This window comes from Cebus imitator, unplaced genomic scaffold (assembly GCF_001604975.1).
Source record: "Cebus imitator isolate Cc_AM_T3 unplaced genomic scaffold, Cebus_imitator-1.0 Scaffold167, whole genome shotgun sequence".
Classification (NCBI taxonomy): domain Eukaryota; kingdom Metazoa; phylum Chordata; class Mammalia; order Primates; family Cebidae; genus Cebus; species Cebus imitator.
This window is the reverse complement of record NW_016107482.1, coordinates 2277251-2294369: the sequence shown is the minus strand read 5'-3', so window position 1 is coordinate 2294369 and position 17119 is coordinate 2277251. Positions and strand designations below refer to the sequence as shown.

The following is a 17119-nucleotide window of genomic DNA, read 5'->3' as shown; positions in this document are numbered from 1 at the left end:
TTGCAACTCCTGCTTTTTTTTGCTCTCCATTTGCTTAGTAAATCTTCCTCCATCCCTTTATTTCCAGCCTATGTGTATCCTTGCATGTGAGATGAGCTTCCTGGATACAGCACACCAATGGGTTTTGACTTTTTATCCAATTTGACAGTCTGTATCTTTTGATTGGGGCACTTAGCCCGTTTGTATTTAAGGTAAATATTTTTATGTGTGAATTTGATCCTGCCATTTTGATGCTAACTGGTTGTTTTGCTCATTAGTTGACACAGTTTCTTCATCGTTTCGATGCTTTTTACCATTTGGTATGTTTTTGGAGTGGCTGGTGCTAGTTGTTCCTTTCAATGTTTAGCAATTCTTTCAGGAGCTCTTGTAAGGCAGGCCTGATGGTGACGAAATCTCTCAGCAACTGCTTTTCCGTGAAGGATTTTATTTCTCTTTCACTTACGAAACTTAGTTTGGCTGGATATGAAATTCTAGTTTAAAAGTTCTTTTCTTTAAGGCTGTTGAATATCGGCCCTCACTCTCTTCTGGCTTGCAGGATTTCTGCCCAGAGATCTGCTGTGTCTGATGGGCTTCCCCTTGTGGGTAACCCAATATTTCTCTCTGAATGCCCTTAGCATTTTTTCCTTCATTTCAACCCTGGTAAATCTGATGATTATGTGCCTTGGGGTTGATCTTCTTGAGGAAGATCTTTGTGGTGTTCTCTGTATTTCCTGGACTTGAATGTTGACCTGCCTTGCTAGGTTGGGGAAGTTATCCTGGATAATATCCTCAAGAGTGTTTTCCAGCTTGGATTCTTTCTCTCTGTCACGTTCAGGTACACCTATCAAATGTAGATTAGATCTTTTCACATAATCCCGTATTTCTTGGAGGCTTTGTTCATTTCTTTTCACTCTTTTTTCTCTTATCTTGCCTTCTCGTTTTCTTTCATTGAGCTGATCTTCGGTCTCTGATATCCTTTCTTCTGCTTAGTTGATTTGGCTACTGAAATTTGTGTATGCTTCACACAACTCTCATGTTGTTTTTCAGCTCCATCAAGTTATTTGTATTCTTCTCTGAGCCGTTTATTCTTGTTAGCATTTCGTCAAACCTGTTTTCAAGGATCTTAGTTTTTTGCATTGGGTTAGGACATGTTATTTTAGCTCAGAGGAGTTTGTTATCACCTATTTTCTGAAGACTGTTTCTGTGAATTCATCAGATACATTCTCCACCCAGCTTTGTTTTCTTGCTGGTGAGCAGTTGTTATCCTTTGGAGAAGGAGAGGTGTTCTGGTTCTGGGTGTTTTCACCCTTTTTGTGCTGGTTTCATCCCATATTTGTGGATTTATCTCCTTGTGGTCTTTGTAGTTGGTGACTTTCTGATGAGGTCTCTGAGTGGACATCCTTTTTGTTGATGATGAAGTTATTTCTTTCAGTTTTTTAGTTTTCCTTCTAACAGTCAGACCCCTCTGCTGTAGGACTGCTGGAGGTCCACTCCAGACCCTGCTTGCCTGGGGATCATCTGCAGCAACCTCTACATTGTTCTTGTTTGGAGCTGCACTCCAGAGCTGTTCCTATTCGGCCATCTTGGATCCGTGACCGCTGCAAGTTCCAAAAAAATGCTTGTTTATGTTGGTTTTACATAGTTCTAAACTAAAACCTACAAAATAAAGCTTCTTTCAGTAAGTCTTGCTTTTATTCTTATTCCTTCTTCCTCTTCTTTTCCATTCACTATAAATAACCTTTATTAAAATGCTGTTTTCTTTAATAAAATGAGCAAATGTGAATAAGTTCATACCCCATTTATAAGATAAGCATTAGCATATTCTACATACTTTGTCTCTACTTTTCTTTTCCCTCACAACCATATATTTTGAAGCTCAGCTTGTAGCATTACATGTGGGGATGCTTATTCCTTTTGAAAGCTGAACTATACTGTGTGAGTGTAAACAGTATACTCATAGAAAAATAAATTTGGCTAGGCACAAATTTATTTCATCTGAGGCTGAGGCGGGTGGATCATGAGGTCAGGAGTTTGAGTCCAGCCTGATCAATATGGTGAAGCCCCATCTCCACTAAAAATACAAAAATTAGCTGAGTGTGGTGGTGGCTGGCTGTAATCCCAGCTACTCATGGGACTGAGGCAGGAGAATTGCTTGAACTTGGGAAGCAGAGGTTGCAGTGAGCCAAGATTGCACCATTGCACTTCAGCCTGGGCAACAAGAGCAAAACTCCATCTCAAGAAAAAAGTAAATAAATAAAAATAAAAATAAATGCAAATAAATCTAAAACACATAAAAAGATATCTAACCTTGCTCATAAAAAATAAATGCTAATGAAAATGACATTGAGATGCAATTTTTTAAACTGATGCATATCAAATTAGCAATGATCCAAAAGATTGCTAAGCCTGATAGGGTAAAGGCCTTTCCCCTATAATATAACTAATACTCTCATTTTCATTAGCACTTAATTTTCTATCAGTAAGGTCAGACATCTTTAATGTGTTTTAGATTTATTTGCACTTATTTTTCTATGAATATCCACTCATATCATCAGCATATATCCCTACATGTTGTTACCTATTTTGTCTTTATTTTTAACTTGTAAATATACATTAGAAATGTTAATGTTTTGTGATGTAAATTGTAATTTTTCCCAGTTTGTTATCCATTGGCCCTTTTTTTGTTTATTATATCTTTTGCCATTCAAAAATATTTATATATTTTTTAAATTTATTTTGAATATTAGGAAATCTATCTGTATTCTATTTTATTCCTTCTGGATTTTAAATCATTGTTAATAATATTTTTGCTGCTTCTAATTTACATAGAAATTCAGTCTTGTTTTTCTCTCATATGTGCATGTATTTTATTTCTTAATATTTAAATTTCTGATTCAATCATAATTTGATCCTGGTCTGTGGTATGAGCAGTGGATGTAATATTTAATTTCATCTTTTTCCATATAGTTTCCACATTATCTCAATACCACATGTGTTTTCTTTTTTTGTTTTCCTACTGATCTGAGTTGTTTTATCAGCAACTATCAATAGTTGTGAATTATTTATTTAAATATTTAAAGAAATTATTAAATATTGAACCTCTCTTGAATTTTTGGATTAAACATTCACTTGGCCATTGTGTAACTTTAAAATATGTTATTTGATTCTGTTTGTTGATACTCTATTTAAAATTTTGTGATTGACATCCATGAGTGATTCCATAATTTTGTTTTTCTTTCTTTATGATGATTGTCATGTTAAGGATCAGCTTTGCATTTACATTATATAATGAATGTGGAAGATATAAAGATATCTTTCTTTTTCTATTACTTGGAGTAGTAGAAGTAGCAGTGAGATGATTTGTTCTTTAAAAGGTTCATTTGAGAAACTATTTAATCTCACTATATTGTTTAAGGGAATTTTGTTTTTGTTTTTGTTTTTTTTGAAGATGGAATCTCACTTTGTGACCAAGGCTGGAATGCAGTGGTAAAAACGAGGCTCATTGCAGCCTCAAACTCATGGGTAGGGGAAGCTCTTTAAATTTGTTCTATTTTTTTTTAATAGGAACAGGTCAATTTAAATTTTATGTCTACCAATTTAAATTTTGGTAAGTTTAAGACCCTGAATTACTTGAGATTTAGAACTGTGTTTTTTCTTCATGTAGTTTTCTCAGAGCTTACCTTAGAGTGAGTTAGTGAAAAACAAGTGCATTCTCAATAAATATGTGTGGAGTATTTGTTCCATAATGTGTCAGGCAAGCAGTGTAGATGAATAATTTAATAAAAAAAAGTGTACATTTGTACCTTCTGAAACAGTTGGTGAATTGCACATGTGTGTTTAACTTTGCTTCCTTACACTCCTCATGAAGAACAGTAAATAATTTTTTTTTTTTCTTTTTTGAGACGGAGTTTTGCTCTTGTTACCCAGGCTGGAGTGCAATGGCACAATCTCGGCTCACCGCAACCTCCGCCTCCTGGGTTCAGGCAATTCTCCTGCCTCAGCCTCCTGAGTAGCTGGGATTACAGGCACGCACCACCATGCCCAGCTAATTTTTTGTATTTTTAGTAGAGACGGGGTTTCACCATGTTGACCAGGATGGTCTTGATCTCTTGACCTCGTGATCCACCCGCCTCGGCCTCCCAAAGTGCTGGGATTACAGGCGTGAGCCACCGCGCCCGGCAATGATTTTTTTTTTTTTAATGGTTCTGTAAGACAACAACTAATCAGGGGAACACTTTGCCTTTTGCCATTTCCAAAACAGCAACTTCAGTGACGGGATACTCATAGGAGACTAAAAATTCACCTGACTAGAAATTAGGGAAGCTGAAGGAGTAAGTAACCCATCTGGAGTAGCGGCTGGTGTGGCTTCCACACACCAGTAACATGTATCAGAAGATGAGCAATGATGTGTGTGATGTATGGCAGCATCTCATGCCCTTCACTGACCTAACATGCATGGAATCAGTGTCTGTGCTATGCTCTTGCACCTGCCACATCTCATGTAAAATATCTGTTGTGGGACATGCTGACCAGAAACTATGCAAGGAAAGGAATTCTGGTAAATGTAGTTCCACTTTGGCTTAAATTGACACAACTCGAATGAATCCACCACAATGGCATGACAAAAGAAGACAAATACAGAGGCACACACAAATACCCCCTCATAAACAGTGACAATAACACACACACGCACACACATACACACACACACTGATAGAGATAAATAGATAGACAGGAGATATCAAGTGAGAGAGAAAGGAGAAAGAGAAGGAGAGAGGAGGAGAGAAGGGGAGAGAGATAGCAAGTGAGAGAAAAAGAGAGAGGGAGAGTGGAGGACAGGAGAGAAGAGACGAGAGAGAGAGAGAGAGAGAGAGAGAGAAAACAAGCAAAAAACGCAGGTGAAAAGAGCAAGAAAATGTTGAAACCAGAAAGTGAGTAGATGAATAGTAACAGGTAACAGATTAACAGAGTTAAAATGCTGAATCTTAATTTAGATGTAGTGAAATCTAAGAAACAAACAAAGTCACATTATGAAATCCCCCAAAGGCACAGAAATAGGAGTCATCAGCCACCTTTGCAAGTGAAGGTGAAGGCGAGATTAATAATACAGGAAGAGTAAATCTATATCTGTGTAAGAAGTACCTAGATTATCATTCCTCTTTCCAGTTGTGGGCACTTGGTGATTGCACCTTCACTGCGGAGAGAGAAGACTGGGATTTTTTTTTGGAGAAAATAGAATTCCTAAAACTGTGAGAAAACGTGTGGTGGAAGGACGTTGTGCCACACTGAAACTGGGGTGCCATATGGAAACATTGATATAGGGAGAATGCTAAGAACTGGACTTCTTCTCTTCAGCTCGCAGATATTCAGCAGCCAAGCATACATCCTCTAAATCATAGGCACTAATAAGACCAAGAGAAAGACAAAAGACATTAACACGATCATTTCTCACAAAATTCTTCAGCCAGGTAAGCCTACGTTAAAGTCCTTGGAAGGCAAACCACAGACATTTGTTTAGAAATACCAACTAGTATTTCAAGGACCACTGTCAAATATGAGAGAACACCCCAGAAAGCAATATCACATGAAATATAAGATAGAGAAAAACCAAAACACACAACAAGTAATGCAACTAACCAAACAAGCACAGCTTAAAGGGAACAGACTATATGGAGTGAAGGAAGAATCAAAGACATTGTAATATAACAAATATTCTCAGAGACATTAATGAAATATTGCATCAATGAGTCAAACATCATGTGTTACTAAAAATAATATTTAAAGGAAGAAAAACAAACCTTGTAGAATTTTAAAATGCTACAACTGAAATAGCTTAAAACAGAAACAAGCCAAATGTTCTTCAATGGATTAATCATTAACTGTAGTATGTCTATGTTATGAAATACTACTCAGCAATAAAATTAGAATTGACAACTGATACATCAAAAAGCTTGAATGGATTTCAAGGGAATTATGTTTACTGAAAAAGGCCAGTTTTAAAAGGGATGTCCAGCATGAGAGTGAGGAGATCCTTTGGGGAGACAACTGTAACCGGATGGGTAGCTCAGTTCCCCATATTACAGCAAGTCAGAAGAATCCAGAGATACTTTTACTTTTCAAAGACATTTTCAAATGTATGAAAATGACAAATTGGCCCACATGTATCCTCACTCAGGCTCAACAGTTATCAATATTCTCCCATTTTTATTTCTACTATCCCCTCCTCATTTTTTGATGCAACATTTTATTGATTGATTGATTGATTGATTAAGTTGAGACAAGATCTTGCTCTGTCACCCAGGGGGAGTGCGGTGGCATAATGATAGCTCACTGCAGCCTCAAACTCTTGGGCTCAAGCAATCCTTCTGCTTCAACCTCGTGAGTAGCTGAGACTACAGGCACAAGCCACCACACCCAGCTAATTTTTACATTTTTTTTGTAGAAACAGGGATCTAACTAAGTTGCTCAGGCTGCTCTCGAGCTCTCAGGCTCAAGTGATTGTCCCCCCTCAGCCTCCCGAAATACTGGAGTAACGGGTGTGAGCCACTGTGCACAGATGATGGAGCATTTTGAAAACAAATTGTGGACATATCATTTCACTGCAATTACAGCATTTATAGTGAACAACTCTCTAACACAGGATAAGTTGTCTTTAAAACATAATCACATTGCCATTATATATCAATCAAAATTAAAAATACTCTGTATAATCTGTCATAAAATCTGATCTATAATTTTTTTGGTTGTCTTAAAACTCCTTCCCTCCCTCCCTCCCTTCCTTCCTACCCTCCCTCCTTCCTTCCTTCCTTCCTTCCTACCTGCCTGCCTGCCTGCCTGCCTGCCTTCCTTCCTTCCTTCCATCTTCTTTTCTTTAATGTGTTTGAATTAGTATTTAAACGAGATCTAGGCATTGTGTTTGACTGACTGTCATATCTTTTCCACCCAACTCCATTTTTGCCATTTTTGTTGAAGAAGCTTAGTCAAACATTCCCATATTCTGAATTCAACTAATTGCATTCTCGTAATATGGCTAGGCATATTGGCCTCTCTCTGTAAATTGATGTTAAAATCTTGGGGCTTGAATACATTCAGCTTCAATTTTTTTGGCAGGAATATGTTTTAGATGGTGCTATGTATGTCTCATTGTGCCACATTAGAGGCACCTGCATAATCACTTTTAGTGACATTAAGATTGACCCATGAGCTCAGGTGTTGTTAATTGAATCCATTTACTAAAATAACCCATTAATGTTTCACCTAGTGGTTTAGCACTCCTTAACAATTATCATCTAATCCTTTATCTCACTTGGCATTACTAAAGGATGATTTTCAAATTCTATTATTCTTTTGCAGATTTTGGCTTTGTTTATTCTCTAAAGTTTTTTTATGGACTATCAAGTTGTATTTAAATGAATTTATACAAGAAAGGCACGATATGATCTCTATTCTTTCTAATATTCAGAACATAACTTAATTTTCTATTAACCTTCAGAGGTGACCAATGATGTAAGTAGAGAGACAAGATAGATGATAAATAGACAGACAGATAGGTAGGTAGATAGATAGATAGATAGATGGATAGAGAGATAGATAAAAAGACACATAAATTGATTGACTGATTGATAGAAACTAATAAATTTTATATATTTAACAATCAAACTGACTATTCTATTTTATGCCGAAAATGTCTCATCAAATCAACTCCTGGACCATTTTGAGATGATTTCAGTCTTTAATAAAATTCTTGTTTTTAGGCAAAACAAGACATTCCAATTTCATTGTGTAGTTTTCATGGTCCAGAAACGGATTCAGTAAAATATTCGTTCCTTTTATGTGAGAAATTTTATTTAGAGACCACTATCTGTGTGTTAGGTTAATTCTCCCACTTTCAGTGGTCTAAATGTGAAAATGCATCTTTTTAAAAAAGCATTAAATTATGAGCTTAAACTCATTACCAACTCTGAGATAGATTGCAGAATTTTATATAATTTTTACGTTTTATGTTTTATCTGTATTGGTAAATAATTCAGTTTCTATTGATAATTACTAGCTTTTTCTTGCTATATTTAATAGTTTCATTATATAATAGCAATATTGTTTAAAATGAGGTTATTAAATGTATTTTCATACTTTTACTTTTTTTGGTAGGATGCATCCTACTAATCAAACTACTGTTTCAATATCAAATATGTTTAAACCTATAAGGTCATAATAACACTAAAAATATTTAATTGGTCATTTTGGGGTACACTAGGGAAATAATATTGTAGTTTAGGGAAATCAAATAATTGATGAGGGATGTTTCCGTTTTGTGAAGCCTTCCCATTAATAAATCAGGAAGGAATGATAGCATTAGATTAACCACCTATGAGCTGGTCTGTCTTTGGGCAAAGTACGTATATTTTATGAACTCATTTACAGTGTCCATAAACGGCAATGCTGTTACCAGGCTTTGCCTTCAGAGTCTCCCAGTTACTGAGCCAGCATTTAAGGAACGAGTATGTCAAGAACAGTAGGTTAACTAAGGTGGTAAATGACCTTAAGATCCCAATGACTTAGCAAAGTAAACATTTATTTTATGTTCACATCCCTGTGCAGTGTGACCTGTTCAATGAAGTCGAACAGTGATAAAAACCATGTCTATCCTATAGCTTCATTTCATTTAGCTTCTCGGGATTTTTTTTCTGAGAATTTTGGATGGCTCCGCAATTTGCTCTGGGAAATGGGGCATCAGCAAACATCATGCAAGCAGAGGCCTGACAAGTACTTGGTTTCTTGCTGCTCTGGGAGCCTGCACCATGTATGATTTCCTGCTAGAGTGGGAGAGGCCATGGGGGTGAAGCAAAGCACTACAGCTTACCACCAGCCATCCAGCCTGACCCAACAGCTGACTGCAGATGCATGAACTGCCCAGCGAATCCCGGAATAAATGGCTGTCCTGAAGAACCCTGGCATAGTCATGATTTTAAGTCAAATTTGGGGCTATGTGTGTGTTTTCTTGCTTTTTTTTGTTTGTTTGTTTTTATAGCAAAAGAAATGATGCACTGAGAATATATATGATGGAAGATTAGCAAAATACTGGGGCTTGCAGAAGCTGGTTGTGATGCTAACAGGTTCATTTTATTACTCTGTGCTCTTTGTATGTATTTGAAAGTTTCTGTAATAACAAAGTTAGAAAGAAAATATTAAATTTCAATATTGCTTTGAAGAATTCCTAGTTAAATTCATTTGTTTTTATTTTCTTTCAATGTTTAAGAATTGCCATTCTATTATATTTAACTTTAAAAAATTATTTAAAATACTTTATGGTTTCAAAATGAAAAATATAAGATATTCAAAAGTGTCCCACCCTCATGTCTGTCCTCTCTCACATTTGTCCTCCCTCTCCATAGTTATCCTCTCATCTTAATTATTAACTGAATATTTTGGTAGATATTTCAGAGAGTTGTTAGTGAACTTGGAGTTAAATTAGCAATTTACATGTAGAAAACTAGGCAAATGAGAAAATATGACAATTTTAAATCTCAAGGAAAACTAAATTTTGTTCAGAAAAGAAAAAGTGGTCACATTATAATATGTAGTTAATCAATGAATAGCATTTACAATGTCATATCACCAAAAAGAGTAATCATTGATCTAACTAAAATTATTACACAACTATATTGGATGGATGAAGGAATAGAAAGTTGTTTTTATTTGGAGAATGGTGAGGATAAAAAGGGCTAAGTTCCATTTTCCAAGTGGCAAATAAATAGATAACTTGTAAAAGAAAAAAAAATCAAAAGTAACAGTATAGACATGCTCTTTAGAGATATACTAGTCAATACTAGAAAAAATGAACTAAGAATGAAAAGTTATTTCTGTGCAGAAAGGAAGTTGGAGCTACTGGTTTTTTATAACAAGGCTTGTGGTTTATGATGAGAATTGAAAAAGAAAGTTCAGGTATACAAAACGTGTGTCAGTCCTGTTTCATGTTGCTAATGTAGACATACCTGAGACCGGGCAGTTTACCAAAGCAAGAGGTTTAATTGGACTCACAGTTCTACATGGCTGGGGAGGTCTCACAATCATGGCAGAAGGCAAGGAGGAGCAAGTCACATCTTAAGTGGAGGACGGCAGGCAAAGAAAAGAGAGCTTGTGCAGAGGAATTCTCCCTTTTTAAAGCCATCGGATCTCATGAGACTCATTCACTATCATGAGAACAGTTCAGGAAAGCTCCAGCCCCATAATTCAATCACCTCCCACCAGGTTCCTCCCACAACACGTGGGAATTGTAGGAGTTACAATTCAAGATGAAATTTGAGTGGGGACACAGCCAAACTGTATCAAAAGCTCATAAAAATATATATATATAAATAAAAATAAAAAAAAAAGGAGAGGCAACAAGTCATGAAATACTACTACCATTACTAATAAAGGCTCATTAATCACGCACTTTCTATGAGCCATATATGGATTATGTCTTTGAATTCCTACTAGAACAGTATGAGGAAGGCTCTTTTCAGAGTTACTATACTCTGATAAGACAATTTATGCTTTGAGAGTTGATTAGCTACCTATTGTAATGAATCATTCAAAAACAGCACCTGGGCCTGGTGCAGTAGCTCATGCCTGTAATCCCAGCTCTTTGGGAGGCCGATCACGAGGGCGGATCATGAGGTCAAGAGATCGAGACTGTCCTGGCCAACATAGTGAAACCTCGTCTCTACTAAAAAAAATACAAAAATTAGCTGGGCATGGTGGTGCGTGCCTGTAGTCCCAGTTACTCAGGAGGCTGAGGCAGGAGAATTGCTTGAACCTGGGAGGCGGAGGTTGCAGTGAGCTGAGATTGTGACACTGCACTCCAGCCTGGTGCCTGGTGACAGAGCAAGACTGTCTCAACAAAAACCAAAAACAAAAACAAAAACAAAACAAAACAAAAAAACAGCACCTGGAAACAACAGACATTGTTATCTCATAGTTTCTCTGGGTCTGTAAGCAGCTTAGCTGGGTGGCTCTGGCTCAATCTCTCATGCAGCCTCAATGAAGACGTCCACAGGGATGCTTTCGTTTTAAGGTTTGATGTGGGGATCTGCTTTGGTGTTCATTCACAGGGCATGCTGCAGAAACTTCCAGGCTCACTCCAGTGGGCCTCTTGCAGGGCCTGCCTTGTGACATGGGAATTGGCTCCTACCACAGCGAGTGATCTAAGAGCACCCAAGACCTAATCTTGGAAATGATATCGACCACACTATTATATTCTGCTTGAGCAAGCCAGCAAATCCAGCCCACTTGGAGGGAGGACATGAATTTATCAGCAGAACATAAATCCCAGGAAGTGTCTGTCCATCACGGGAATCACCTTAGAGACTGCCTGGCACAGGGGGAGTAGCTTGTCCACGTTTCCACAGGGAGTAAGTGGTAGCCCCGCCGGGCAAAACCAGCCATTCTGATCCCAGGTTTATGTTCTTAATCACCATGGAACCGCTCACATGCTGAGGGGGCTGTTTTGCTTTTGTGGGACAACAGCAGCTCTTTCCACATGGCTGTCATCCTGGGAAGATGGGAGTAGTTGGGAGGCCAGCACAGATAAGAACTGATTTTCACCTTTGTGACAAACACCCAAGGGTATTATCAGGTCCAGGCAAACAAAAATAATCCATGCATTATGCTCACAATGTGGGGCACATGCTGTGACACTCCCACATACCTCCTGCTGCAGAAAGTGTGCAGGAGCGCAAGAGAGAATGCCATGAGGACAAGGATAACCTTGAGATCACTCTAATTTATAACAAGTCAGACCCTCTCCGGCTTCATAACTTTCCTGGTAATGAATTATTTGAGGCATCCCTCACATTTGATCATGACAAACTGCAGCTTCCTCTTCCTGGGATGGGGCATTAGTCACAAGGGGTAAGAGCTGGCTCAGGTGAGGAGTTTGTACTATATATTGAAAGCTGTTGGGAGCCACTGAAATGTTTAAAGCATCACAGGGTGACATGATTGGAGATGGGCCTGCTGTGCTGAGCTACAGCATTTTGTCTGAAGCATCAGATACCATTCTATATTCTCATGTATGAGACAGCAGATGTCTCTTTTGTACCCCAACACATTTATTCATGTTAGCTTAATAAAATGTACATATTTCCCAAACCTGCAGATTGGTCAAAGCTCCCTGTCTCAGGACACCTGAACCTGCCTGTATCTGAGCATGCAGACATTTGTGGCTGCCAACCAAGCTGTGGGCTTTTTGGGGTAGAGATTGACTGCCTCCTCCATGGTTTCAACCTCTGGTGGCAACCACATCTGTTGACATGTACTAGGAACTCAGTAAATGCTTGTTAAGTCAAAATAAACTGAACTTCACTGTGCACTTACTATGAGTTATGTACTCTACTGAGTCCTGGGTACATAAAAATAAGGCAGTCCCTTTTAACATTATTAGTAATAAGCCACATTGTATGTGAACAGTTTTTTTTTTTTTTTTTAATTCATGAGTCAAACATTTGCTCAGCCCCTGCTGTGATTGTCATACTCTGCTAGATGCTGGGGCATGACATGAAATGACACATGACCACTGCTCTTACAGGTTCTGTAACCCATTGAAAGAGAATAGTATATGGATGATCCAAGCTCAGTATACAGTGAGAGCAAGGATCATCCAGAATAGCATATGGATGATCCAAGCTCAGTATACAGTGAGAGCAAGGATCATCCAGAATGGCATATGGATGATCCAAGCTCAGTATACAGTGAGAGCAAGGAGGAAGGTCCTAGAGATATGCAACTCGGAGGGCCATGTAAGAGGTGAGGGGCCACATTTTGAGAGGCGTTACCTCTGCACTGATTTTAAAAGAGTGAATGAAGTAAAATACACGGAAAATAAGACTGGGCCTGGTGGATCATGCCTATAATCCCAGCAGCCTGGGAGACTGAGGCAGGAGGATCGTTTGAGGCCAGGAGTTTGAGACCAGCCTGGACAACAGAGTGAGAGAGGCCCTGCCTTTACAAAAAATAAAATTAAAAAATTAGCCAGGGTGCTGGCTCACACTGTATTCCCAGCTTTTCCAGAGGCTGAGGTGGGAGATCACTTGAGCCTGGGAGTTTGAGGCTGTGCAATGTGCCATGAGCTGTGACAGTGCCACTGAAGTCACAAAAGAGAGAGAGAGAGAGATGAATGGAAAATCTGAGTGTCAAACATCAGTACCAGGGCACTGGTGTGTTAAGGCTTGAGGAATGAGTCGAGGATATCAAACAAGGGAAATGAATACACATAAAGTAAATCTAAGGAGGAGTTACTGATTCCTGCAAAGCGGTATGCAGCGCCAAACAAACTTTCCTCTCCGCTGCCTTTGTCTTTTCAGCCATCTACGAGCAATCCTGTGAGGTGTACAGGCACCAGGGGAACACAGCTGGCTTCTTCTACATTGACTCGGATGGCAGCGGGCCACTGGGACCTCTGCAGGTGTACTGCAATATCACTGGTAAGGGTGCAGGATCCGCACTCACACTTAACCACCCCACTTCGTGGGGTGAAGCAAAAACAAATTCACTGGAGGGGGATACCTATGTGAATAAAAATTTAAAAGACCAACTGGTCTCCTTTGGGGAGGAAATAGTATTCTGGTGAGTAATGCAAATTTGCAGCTAGGTTAATTTTCAGGAGAGAGAAAAAAGAAAACTTGTTAATGGTCTTGATAATGTTTCACTGAAGCAAGAATTAATTATCAAAGGTTTTCTTTAGGGGCTGCCAGGGGCATTTTCTCTCTTAAAACTCAAAAACAGAAAGAAAAGGTAAGCAAGCAAACAAACAAACAAAATTCAAAATCAATGGGAAGCCCTGATTCAGGAAGTTAAAAAGCTTGATTCTAGTCTGGCCAGAGAAATATGTGACCCCTAGGTGAATACTGTAGTCTCTCTGAGCTTCCTCAGTGAAATGGGAATAATAGTGCCTACTCCTAGAGCAGTGAGGATTCAATGCAATCATGTGTATTGGAGCAGCTAGCCAGGCTGGTTATTCTTAAATGCCTAACCCAAAAAGAAAAAGACAAACAACAACAACAACAACAACAAAAACAACAACAACAACAACAAAAAAAAACCAAGGTGAGCTTTTTCATTTTTCTCTGGAAATCTCTTGATAGCTTACAGCTTTTTTCTCAAATGCAGAAGGACATGGTAAGAGGCAATCATTACATGGGCGTAGAAACAGCATATGATCCTTAATTTACCATGAAATATATTTCCACAAAACCAAACCTTTAGGTAACCATTATTCTAAAATCCGGCTATGTGGCCGGGTGCGGAGGCTCATGCCTGTAATTGCAGCACTTTGGGAGGGTGAGGAGGGTGGATCATGAGGTCAGGAGATCAAGACCATCCTGGCCTACATCGTGAAACCCTGTCTCTACTAAAAATACAAAAATTAACTGAGTGTGGCGGTGCGAGCCTGTAATCCCAGCTACTCTGGAGACTGAGTCACAAGAATTCCTTGACTCCAGGAGGCAGAGGTTGCAGTGAGCTGAGATCGTGCCACTGCACTCCTGCCTGGTTACAGAGCGAGACTCCATCTCAAAAAAAAAAAAAAAAAAAAAAGAACTTTTGCAAGCACTCTTACCATTGTGAGAGTGGTTAATTGGCACATACACATTTTTTTTGTTTGTTTGTTTGTTTCAAGCACTGGTCTTCAGAGACGCCAGCTGCATCATGTAATGAAGCAGGAACACAGCAGCCTCTTTAGCCTCATTGAGTCCTTGGGCCTCAGGCGTTTCTACAACGAAGAACCGCATTTATGGAGTGCTTTCTGGAGCCAGATGCTGTTTTCAACACAGAGGATATGAGAAATAAGACACAGAGGCTATTGTTCATGAGGCACTAAGTCAGGAACACTACCATGAGGTGCCTCCAGCAGAAATGCAGGAAAACTCTCGAAAGGAATAGTGAGGAAGCCCAGTAGTTTGCCCACCTGGATGCAAAGCCCCATGTTCTTTGTATAGAAAATGCTAGTGACCTGGAATTAGGTGCCACGTCCTTGCATTTCCATAATGCTTCATCTTTCCAAAATGGTTGTATGATAGCTGCTTTTCAAACGCCCTATAACATAATTTAAAAGTTCCTGTTTTCTTTTCACGGTTGTGGTAATCTGTAGTGTTCAACAACTTGGTCAAGGATTAGGCTTCTCAGTGGATCTTGGTTATTTTCAAAATGTAATTAACATAGGGACTCCTGCTAAAAAGGCAGGCTTCCCAGCCCCGGAAATTCCAGTTCAGTAAATGCACTTTCACTGAGCTTTTCAAGTGATTCTCATGCAAATCGTCCCTAGTCCACTTTTCCAAAAACAGAGAAAGTAATTTGGCTGCAAAATAAGGCAAAAGAGATAAATGCCCACTGCTGAGTGGCCAGGTGTGACTTGTAATAATAGGAGTGGTGTAATGGACAGCAATTACTGTGCGTTGACCCTCTCTGGGAATTGAGCTGGGAGTTTACAAATACCATCTCTTTTCATCCTCACAACAAAAACCAGAGGCAGACTCTTTTTAATCTCCATCTAACATAGAAGGAAAGAGAATATGAGCATTTCATGATTGGCTCAAGGTAATAAATTCTGTGACTAATAGTCAAGACTTGGGAAGCAGGCAGAACCTCCTGGTTATCTGTATCACTAAAATGTTAATTGGACACTTTGTATTACACATGTTTTGCTTTTAAACAGTGCTTTTTTTGTTGTTGTTCGTTTTTTTAGAAAAAATTTGTAACAAAAGTAATCAATGTTAATTGAAGAAATTTTGAGGGGAAAAAAAGTCTGACGGAAATATTAAAAACACCTGTAATCCACAATCCAGAGATTGCCATTGTTATTAAATTATTAGAATTTCCTCGAGACATTTTAAAATGAATGTTTATGTGTTCTGAATGTGTATGTTATATATATGTATACATACACATACAAATATATACACATTTAAATTATACATTTTAATTTTAACTTATGGTGTAGATTTTCCCTATTAAAATATATTTTGAAATTAAAATATATTCATTAAATATAGCTAAATGTTAAACTCTACAAAATAATGTAAGGACAAGGACATAGAAAGCCTGATTGACACATAGGTTTCATTTACATGAAACCCTCTGCCTCACCATCCAACAGCCTTCTCTCAGGGTTTATGTTTGATCATTTGTCCAAGCACCGCTGAAGGTGGGTGTATATTTGTATTAAAGGTTTCTGTTTTGCTGATGTGATCCTGAAGAAATCAGAGCCTCTGAATTGTGTCCAGTGTTGATCAATTTGACGTCTATGGTGGGACATTTCTTTTGAATATGATTTTTTTGGGTAACATTCAGCTACAAAATGGATAAGTTTCTATTTTTGTTTTCTAAAATGCTAACAAAAATAAAAGTAGGCTGGGCATGGTGGTTCACACCTGTAATCTCAACACTTTGGAAGGTCAAGGCAGGAGGACCGCTTTAGCAGGAGTTTGAGACCAGCCTGGCCAACATGGTGACACCCCATCTCTACTAAAAATACAAAAATTTGCCAGGCATGATGGCACATGCCTGTAGTCCCAGATACTTGGGAGGCTGAGGCAGGAGAATCGCAGGATTCCAGGAGGCAGAGGTTGCAGTGAGCGGAGATTGTGCCACTGCACTCCAGCCTGGACAACAGAGTCTCACTCTGTCTCAAATAAATAAATAAAAATAAAATAAAAGCAAAGCTCTGTGTAGGTTGAACTACACTACTCTCATATTTAAATGGCAAACAATGTTCTGATACATACATGTAATGATGATCAAATATGCTTCTTTCTATTTGAAAATTTTAAAAGTTGAATGTTGTTAAATAGGAGTGATTTAGGTCGCTATGAAAAGTGTGACACAGTGGTCCTAGGAAGAGAATCAGGAAGAAAGAAGAGAAGAAACAGAAGAGGAAAGTTGTGCTGTCTTTAGCACTGGGATAATCCCAGAACGGGTGTCCAGAGTGCCAGAAGGCAGGAAACCCAGGCTCTCTTTCTGCACCCTGTGCCTGTCAGCTCAGCTAAGTGCCTGGGGCCCAGGCCCACATATCTAAAATTAAAATCTGGGTCCTCTGGCGTCCACAGCCTTTCCTCATTTAGAATTCTCTGAGCTATTCTTTGAGGTTCCCAAACAAGAGATTTTT

At 38.6% G+C, this 17119-nt stretch overlaps 1 protein-coding gene across 1 annotated transcript in view; it reads left to right on the top strand.

Moving 5' to 3' along the window:
* Positions 1-17119, top strand: part of CNTNAP5 (contactin associated protein family member 5) — an 865582-nt gene that overhangs the window by 549621 nt on the left and 298842 nt on the right. Inside the window, exon 12 of the mRNA XM_017544214.2 lies at positions 13323-13442. Within this exon, the coding sequence (XP_017399703.1) occupies positions 13323-13442 (120 nt within the window). The remainder of the gene's footprint in view (positions 1-13322; positions 13443-17119) is intronic.